We start from the raw sequence: 10228 nt of genomic DNA, 5'->3' as shown, positions 1-10228 counted from the left end.
TTGCAGATTTTTTTTAGAATTTTTGCAGATTTTTTTTGAATATTTGCAGAATTTTTTATTTTTTTACAAAAAATAGTTACTCATATTTTTGCTGATTCTAATTCTATGAGTAATCTAATTTTACTTTGGGTAGAAAAATAAAAAGAAATATATAAATTAAGTAAAAAATTAAAAAGATATAGAAAAGTACTCAAATAGGTAAATATTTTTTAAAATACCCAAATAGGTAAATACTTAAAACTCAAGCAAACATCTTACAATTCACTACAAATATACACTTACATAATTTTCCTCGTTTCTTCAATTAAAATATCATATTTTTTAGGATAGATACAAATTTCTAGGCATTACAGAGATTGCTACTTTTTGCGTGACACCTTAACTATACATTTCATATTTTTATCGTCTTTTTTATAATATTATTTTTGTAAAAATAGTATACCAAATTTGGCTAACTAGGCACTCTACTTGGCTTTTCAACTATAAATACAAAGGGTCTGCCTACATGCCCTCCCAGACAGAAAACATGAGAACACCATTGCCAATATTAGTAGTGTTGGTGGTTTCCCTAGCGTTGGCGGTGGGTTCAACCCGCCCCGCCAACGTGAGCCGTAAGAGCTTTCCAAAGGGGTTCGTGTTTGGAACAGCAACGTCGGCTTATCAGGTAGAAGGCATGGCTCATAAAGGTGGACGCGGACCAAGTATTTGGGACGAGTTCATTAAGACTCCTGGTAATCTTGAACTCTTTCTCAAGCTATCTCCTATGTTGGTAGTTAAGTTTTCAAAGAACAAACGTCCCGACTGTAGTATTTTAGTTATAAATATCATTTGATAAAACATGTATTATAAATGATTATAACTAACATGCATTGTTAGTATAGCTACACACTCCTTCATAAATGATTATAACTAAAATACGACGAAAAAAGGGTTAAAAGTAAAAATGAATATATTAACCACCAGGTGTCAGCCCAATGGCCACCGACACCCATACAAATCGTTGGGACGCGGGTTCGACCCCATGCGGATCCGTTGTCAACTGCTGGGGATTTCACCGCCAGGCTTGCTTGGGAGGGTAGCGGCTTGGGAGGGGATATCTCCTTCGCGGTCAGGAGTACCGTGCACTTAACCAAACCCCCCCCCCCCCCCCCCCCCCCACACACCATATATCATTTAGTAGAGTAGACAATATATGATATTTACAATTTAGTTTGAACATATGATGATATGTAGAGAAAACATTACTCTTACTCTTTTTGTCGGCACCATTACCAAAACTGATTCCTTTGTTTCATAATTAGTTAGTGACTGACAACCTATATAATTATTTGCAGGACTTGAGCCGAACAACGCCACGGGGGAAGTTAGTGTGGATCAATATCATCGATACAAGGTAATTCTAGTTACTAAATCTAATAGTTCAAAATATATGATTTCAGGTGAAACAATATAATATAAATATGTAATGAAATAAAATTCTTCACGTTTAGTGGAATCAAAAGTGGTCCAAAATTGTTAAATTGAAAGGAGCCCGTGAACATGTGACAGTCGCCTTGGGCAGTGGTGAATGGACAATTTTGTTTTTTTCTTATAATTGCAACCCACCTTTTGACATTTTTGCCCACCAAAATTGATTTTTTTTTTCAATATATTCCCGTAAATAAAGTTTTAGAAAATGTTCAAAACAATTAAATAGTTACGAAACTAAATTCATATTTATCGTGATAGTTTTGTGTTTTCATTATTAGATTTTAAGTCGTTTAACCAAAATCGTTCAAAATCGAATTACATATCTACCACTATTTTAGCACACATTTTATATTTAGCCTAACACAATCCAATGCTCGTTCTTAGCCCAATACCCATATTATATGCTTAATTAACTTTTAGTTTCCATTTAAACAGTCTGAGAATTCGGTTTGGATTGGTTCTTAGTCACAACCGATTTTTTTTTCTCAACTAGAATAAACTGAAAACTAACTAACAAACGACCTACCAAACAGAGAAAAGAACATTATGTTTGTCAAAAGGTGATTAAGCTGTATTTTAATTAGCTATATCTATATTATATTGCTTATAGGGTGTGGGGGGCGTGTGTTAGAACATTATTTGTCACATAGGACCATTAACTAAATAGTACACTGTCCTCTTCTTTGATTGATGGTGGTTCGGGTAGATTGAATCATGTTTACCATGACCCTCCCATTGATAATTTTGTGAAAAAAATATATTAGAAAAAAATAAAGAGGATAGTGGTTTGAGTCATAACCACACCCTTAGCGTACGGGTTTTGACGATGGATTAGAGGTGGGTGACATGACACCTACGTAGAGTGTTATAGTGATTATAAGGGTTATGACCACACCCTTTAGCCTTTTTATTCAATGTGTAATAGGATGTGTTAATCTTTTTTTGAGGCAAATATGTCTTTTAATGGCTTGTTTCACTATTGATTACTGTTCAAAACGTTGGGTTTTTAATATATAGAAGAATACTTGCACATTTGTGTCTCAACTTTTGTTCATTTGAATATAAAGACCTTTGTCCCCATGTTTTACATTAACTACCCTTATGAAAATAACTTTTTCATATGTTAATGCTATTAAAAAATTACACTAAAAAGTATTTTATTTTCTTTAATTTGATTATAGTTTTACTATAGGCTTTTTTTTTTTTTTTTTAATTTAATAAGAATTTGATATGTTACGTGATTAATGTGTTTATGGGTGAGCAATAACCGACCTATTAATCAAAACCGAAAAAAAAGCAGATGAAACCAAACTGAAATCAACCGAATTAACCAAAAATCGGTTATCTTTTTTTTTTGTACCATCAGTTAACCAAAATTAACTGAACCGAACCAAATCATTCATATATATATATATATATATATATATATATATATATATATATATATATATATATAGATTTTAAACCTCCATTTCATGTATTTCATTTTTTATACCTCAATTTTATGTATTTATATCTCGATTTCGTTTATTTACACCTTCATTTCATGTATTTATACATCAATTTCATGTATTTATACCTTCATTTCATGTATTTCTAAGCAAAAAAAATAGATCAAGTTTGGTTTTGTTTATTAACCGAACTGAACCGAAAACCGATAATGTAACACAATATAGCGAACCAATTAACAAAAAACCGATTGGTTAATAAAATAGATTAATCGATGACTTTAGTTTCTTTTCGGTTAAGGCTAATAATTGAACCGAACCGTGCACACCTCTGCCAATGTATGTGTTCTTCATTGTATCATGCGGGCACCCTTATGTATATGTAACGTATTTATATGGTACAGGAAGATATGGATATGATGGCAAATCTTAACTTTGACGCGTATCGATTCTCAATCTCATGGTCGCGGATATTTCCAAGTAACTATCAATCACACCTCAAGCAATTTAATCAATACATATAGCATTAGTGTTCATTGTTTGTTTGAATTAATTATGTTTAGAGGGGACCGGGAAGGTGAATAAAAGAGGAGTTGCTTACTATAATCGTTTAATTGACTACATGCTTAAGAAAGGTACGTACTATTTTAATTTGAACTAACGTAAACAAATTTAAGGACCGGTAGGTAACTAATGAATTTATTTATTTATATTTGTTACAGGCATTACCCCTTACGCCAATCTCAATCATTATGACCTTCCACTAGCCCTTGAGCAAAAGTATCTAGGATGGTTGGACCACCAAGTTGTGTACGTATTCATTCTTCAAACACTATTGCATATTCACTCGGGGGTGTTTAAGATAGGATTATCCGGTTTTCGGATATTCGAAAATTTCGGACAGTGAATATTAATTTCGGATACGGATTCGGATATCCAAACGAATATCCGAATTTATAAAAAAAAATAAAATAAAAATCGTTTCGTGCATAGATTAAAACTAAACGTATATTTGTTTTTTCCAAATTTCCAACATTGAAAACTAAAAACATTCATAAATCAACATCCGAATATGATTATTTACTATTTTTTACTATATTTCAAACTAAATATAATGCTCATATTCTATATATATTTATAAAAACAAATTAATTTTCGGATATCGGATAATTGGATTATCCGAAATTTTGAAATTCATATCCGAACCCGAATCCGAAAATTCGGATTATCCGGTTTTCGGATATCTGAATTTTCGGATACGGATTTTCGGATCAGGATTTTTTTGAACACCCCATATACCGAAGGCTTTAAAATCACTATCTTCAAACACTATTGCATGTATTGATTTTGAACTACTTGAACGCATGACATACTCAATTTAGGTGTTGTTAGAAACTTTGCTTTTTTCATTGGGACACCAACCCAAATGGTTGATATAATGTATTGATGGGTGAATAATATGGTTTCCGATAATTTAGTACTTTTTAAATGTGTTAAATAAAAAAATAATATTATAATAATAAAAAACCCTACAGATTTAAGTATATGCTTCTTAATTACATAAAAATATCACCACAATGAACTAGATTTGTCTGTTTCGGAGTAGATGTACTGCTGCCAAGAATCTGATAGGAATCTTTGTTGAATGCAGTATGTGTTATTAAACTAGGTTTAATTTTCTGGATGTTCAATATGTTTATTATTATTATTATTATTATTATTATTATTATTATTATTATTATTATTATTATTATTATTATTATTATTATTATTATTATTATTATTATTATTTTATATAATAATGAATATTACTGACGGATTATGTATTCACATTTTTTTTAAACTAGGGATGATTTTGCTAATTATGCGGACTTTTGCTTCAACACGTTCGGAGACAGAGTCAAGAACTGGATGACATTTAACGAGCCTAGAGTTGTAGCCGCCCTTGGTTATGACAATGGTTTCTTCGCCCCCGGAAGGTGTTCCAAGGCATACGGGAATTGCACGGCTGGAAATTCGGCAACCGAACCATATATCGTTACCCACAATCTAATCTTAAGTCATGCAGCTGCAGTCCAAAGATACCGTCAAAAATATCAAGTAAGATGCATTAAACATTTTAAATTGTTTCAACTTCATTATTAGAAAGTGATACTCCTAGAAAATTTACAGTGAATGAAGAAAGACTACCGACAGGCTAAATAACCTCCAGTAATTACCGGCAAAAATTAGATAATTCAAAAACTAACTTATATATGACGCTGACAGTAACTACCGAAAATCTACCTACGCTTAGCTTGTATTTTTTTTAGAACGGCGAATTTCTTTGATTCTTGTCATCTGTCAGATTAAACCCAAAACCTTCTTCAAATCTAGGTGTTCTTAAAAATTTCCAATGGGTCACCAACCCAATCTCAAATAGATTAGCTTGTATGTACATATCATTGGGAACATATTAAAGGTACAACACTATCACTAGACACTGTCGATAATTCGAAAATTCGAAAATCATAAAAATAAGTTTATATAAATATTTGTGTCGGTCCCTCGGTATCTACTTTGTCAATCTATCGATGGTTTCCTTCCATGGGTAGGAACCCGTTTGCTAGTTGCTGCCGAAGGCTGCCTTGGGTTGGTAATCTATGCAGTGTCTCCCAATGACCGTACGTCAGTTACCACTCTCACCGTAGATCTTTTTATGCTATGATAATACAGGATAAACAGAAAGGGCGTATTGGGATTTTGTTAGACTTTGTTTGGTATGAACCTCTCACAAGATCAAAAGCCGATAATCTGGCTGCTCAAAGAGCGCGAGACTTTCACCTTGGATGGTAAGAGGGTAAACTAAACATTGGGCTTTTTGAGCTCATGATCCACATATGAATGGTGTTTTTCTATGTAGGTTTTTGCATCCCCTTGTTTATGGAGAATACCCAAAGACTATGCGCAACATTGTCAAGGATCGTCTACCGAAATTCACTGCACAAGAGGTTAAAATGGTGAAGGGGTCGTTTGATTTAATTGGGATAAACCAGTATACAACTTATTACATGTACGATCCACATCAAAAACCACCAAAAGACCTCGGCTACCAAATGGACTGGAATGCAGGATTTGCATGTAAGAACTATACTTTTCTTTGAATTTATAGGTGGTTTATGCAATTGTAGGTGATTTCTAAAACTATATGCGAAACTAGATAAGTCGCTCTGACTTCTAAAGGAATATTGGATTTTAATAATTCCAACTGTTCGTCGTTAGCCGCCAACAGTCCCAACTTCAAAAATAACCACTGGCAGTCCCAACTATTAACATATTGGCCTCCAATGGACCCTAACTAACAGAACCCTAACGCCGTTAGTCTCCGGTCGCCGGAAAAAACATTTTTGGCCGGAAAACTCATTTTTGACGGAAAACTCAACATTTTCCTCCCAAACCTCTTTGTAACCTTATTACGAACCTTTAGAAACCTTTTTTTAGTAAAAGCCCCAATTATTGAAGTCGCCGGAAAACTCTTTTTTTTACTGGAAAACTTGACATTTTCGTCCCAAACCTCTTTGTAACCTTAGATCGGACCCTTAGAAACCTTTTTCTGTCCAAAAACAGTTTCTGGCGACCGGAGACTAACGACGTTAGAGTTCTGTTAGTCAGGGTCCATTGGTGACCAATATGTCAAATGTTGGGACTGGCAGTTGTTATTTTTGAAGTTGACAATGTTGGCGACCAACGACGAATAGTTAGGATTATTAAAATTCAATATTACTCTGTATACGAAACTAGATAAGTTGAATTCAAGCAAAGTCTCATAACTGGAACCAATTAAAAACTTTTCAATATTACATTAAAATATAATTTGATTTTCCAAGTAATTTTTAATCTCATAATTGCACGATTTTGTTCCATTTTTTCTACATTTAACTATGAGTTTTATTAAGAGTTAAATGTCATTTTCATCCTATAGTTTGTCTACTTTTACGATTTCGGGTCAAATTTCAAAATTGTAACAGTTCCTCTCTGACATACTTGAAACGTGCCATTTCAATCCAAATAATAAACCCCAATTAATTGACTCTGGTTTAATATTTGGAGTGAAATGGCATGTATCAAATATGTTAGGGAGGAAACCGGTTATTTATTGGAACAAAATCAACAAAGGGTTGTAGTCTATTGGTATCAAGAAGTGTAGTAAAGTGTTGCCCTTCAACTGGTGTTGGTTCTAGTCTCGTTGTAAACATTTGTGTATATTTAGTGTGTGTGAGTTTTGCGTTCTTGAAAATAATTATTAAAAATAATTCCCAGCCCCTAATTGAATTTGCTTATCATCGGCCTGCCAATATAAATACAAATATAAAATCACCTACAAATACAGATGGTTTTTCTAAACCCACTATAGATACATATATGAAAAAAATTCTTCAACAAGCGACAAGCACTTGCAAAGAACACGAACTCATGTTCTTTACCTTTTCTGCAGACGAGCGCAAAGGTGTACCAATAGGTCCACGGGTATGAATCACACTTCTAAGAAAAAATGTGTTCTCTTTGAATTTTGTTAAGAGAACTTCCATGGATAACATAGTTGAAAATGCAGGCATATTCATACTGGCTCTACAATGTGCCATGGGGTCTACACAAAGCCTTGATGTACATTAAAGAACGTTATGGGAATCCAACTGTTATTCTAGCTGAAAACGGTATGAATCAAACATATAACATTTATAAAACAAATAACATCTAATTCTACTGTTCGTTATGTGTGTGATAGGAATGGATGATCCAGGTAATATAACCCTTGCTAAGGGCTTACACGACACAACGAGGATCAATTACTACAAGGGTTATCTGGCTGCACTCAAGCAATCCGTTGATGATGGTGTAAATGTTATCGGCTACTTTGCATGGTCACTGCTCGACAACTTTGAATGGAGATTAGGGTACACATCACGGTTTGGCATTGTTTACGTCGACTTCAAAACGCTCAAGAGATACCCCAAGATGTCTGCCTACTGGTTCCAGAAAATACTGAGCAGAAATAAGGACTAAGGACTTGGGAAATAGAACAAGTTCTAAATAAACATGCATCAATAAGTTGTAATGAATGGTTACAAATGCCAATGTTTGAGTTAATATAAGTCATTTTCATATGCTTAGTAAGTAACAAAATGCCATGGGTGTGCTAGTTCCAGTTGAATCCAATTTTTTAACAAATGAGGGAAACAAAGGAAAATAAAATGATTGTGAAAATTAAGTGTGTCCTTTGATGGTAAGGGTCAAACAGTCATTTTATATAGTTAAAATAGCTTTGAACGTCAGTTAATGGAAACAACGAAATCTGTTACAAATAATGGCAACTAGGGGTGTGCATGGGTTGGTTTGGGTCGGTTTTGATCAAAAACCATAACCATAACCACGATGTCGGTTATTGGATAACCATAACCATAACCAATCGGTTATGGTGATTATGGTTATTCGGTTTTGATGGTTATAGCGAATCGGTTATGGGTGGTTAATCGTATATTTACTTAGCTAAAAATAGCTTAATTTTTTTAACATTAAATAAATTGTTATTGCATATTTGTATATATTAGTATGTTACACAGTATTAAAAAATACATATAATCTATAATATTAATACCAATTATTATTGAATATTAAAATAAAGTATTATTGAATATTAAAATAAAGTGATATGATACATTCCATAGATTCAAATAAACATTCAACCTAAACTACAAAATGATATGAAAAACCGATACGTACTAAAAATTTTCAGTCAAAAACATCAAATATTAAAAATATGGTGAAAAGTCCTAAATCCTACAAAGATATATTACATGTTGGTTCGGTTCGGTTATGGTGGGTATGGAAAAAATGATAACCATAACCGACCCGCTACTTTCGATTTTCAAAAAAACCATTAACCGACCCGTCGGTTTTTTATTCGGTTCGGTTTTTTCAATTCGATTTTATCGGTTAATTCGGTTATGGTTCGGTTAATTCGGTTTTTTGCACACTTGGCAACAATAGTCATTCAAAACTATACTTGGTCAATCATGACATTCAAAGTCAATCACAATCATAGTTGGTAGATATAATAGGAGTTATATACTTATATACAATGTGAATATTAAAAATCTAAAAGACACTGAGTCATAACTAAATAACTCATTAGCTTTTGTTAAAAAAAATCTAATAAATCTAGTTAAATCAAATTCTTTAAAACTCCGAATCTTCTTTTACTACCGTCCCAGACAACCTTAGAAACTTTACCTAAGCAAAATAACACAAAAGCACGTCGAAGCCAATTGCCAAATGAGTGTGTGGCAACCCGTATTTTTGAGCTCATGATCCATATATGAGTAATGTTTTTTTATTGTGTAGGTTTTTGCATCCTATTGTTTACGGAGAATACTCAAAGACCATGCGCAACATTGTCAAGGACCGTTTATCTAAATTCACTGCACAAGAGGTTAAAATGGTGTAGGGGTCTTTTGATTTAATTGGGATAAACCAGTATATAACTTATTTCATGTACGATCCACATCAAAAACCACCAAAAGACCCTGACTATCAAATGGACTGGAATGTAGGATTTGCATGTAAGAACTATACTTTTCTTTAGAATTTATAGGTGGTTTACGCTATTGTAGGTGATTCCTAAAACTAATGGATAAGTCGAATTCAAGAAAAGTCGCATAGTTGGAACAGTTTAAAAAGTTAAATATTCCTTTTCAATATTACGATAAAAATATAGGTGGTTTACGCTATTGTAGGTGATTCCTAAAACTAATGGAGAAGTCGAATTCAAGAAAAGTTGCATAGTTGGAACAGTTTAAAAAGTTAAATATTCCTTTTCAATATTATGATAAAAATATAATTTGATTTTCTCAAATAACTTTTAATCTAATTACACGGTTTTGTTCCATTTTTTTTACATTTTTAGTAAAAATTGAGTTGTATTCAAAATAAAGTATTTTTATATATTTATGATAAAAAATTGAATATGACTTGGTGTTCAATAAAACTTACACTGGAATGTAGACAAAAATATGAACAAAACTATGAATTTAGATATTTTGAAAATTATTGAATATTACTCTTAAAAATTGAGTTGTATTCAAAATAAAGTATTTTTATATATTTATGATACCAAAAAAAATTAAATATGACTTGGTGTTTAATAAAACTTACACTGGAATGTAGACAAAAAAATAAATAAATAAACAAAACTATTGTTGGGCCCTTAAGGTTTACATTAGTTATTACTTAGTGTTTGGGCTAGTTTGTTTATTAATGAGAATGGGCTTGTA

The 10228-nt window shown here is 32.5% G+C and overlaps 1 protein-coding gene across 1 annotated transcript; it reads left to right on the top strand.

The window, feature by feature from the left end:
* Positions 1–444: 444 nt before the first annotated feature.
* LOC110930523 (beta-glucosidase 44) lies at positions 445–8076 on the top strand. Its single transcript, XM_022173840.2, has 11 exons — positions 445–731; positions 1335–1393; positions 3323–3398; positions 3482–3553; positions 3641–3728; positions 4766–5018; positions 5634–5749; positions 5821–6038; positions 7393–7424; positions 7510–7612; positions 7684–8076. The coding sequence occupies exons 1-11, from the start codon at positions 506–508 to the stop codon at positions 7959–7961; spliced, it is 1521 nt and encodes a 506-aa protein (XP_022029532.1). The 5' UTR covers positions 445–505; the 3' UTR covers positions 7962–8076.
* The last annotated feature ends 2152 nt before the right edge of the window (positions 8077–10228 follow it).

Source organism: Helianthus annuus, chromosome 8 (assembly GCF_002127325.2).
Source record: "Helianthus annuus cultivar XRQ/B chromosome 8, HanXRQr2.0-SUNRISE, whole genome shotgun sequence".
NCBI classification, from domain to species: Eukaryota; Viridiplantae; Streptophyta; class Magnoliopsida; order Asterales; family Asteraceae; genus Helianthus; species Helianthus annuus.
The sequence above is the reverse complement of the archived record's forward strand: the minus strand, read 5'-3'. Positions and strand labels throughout refer to the sequence as shown.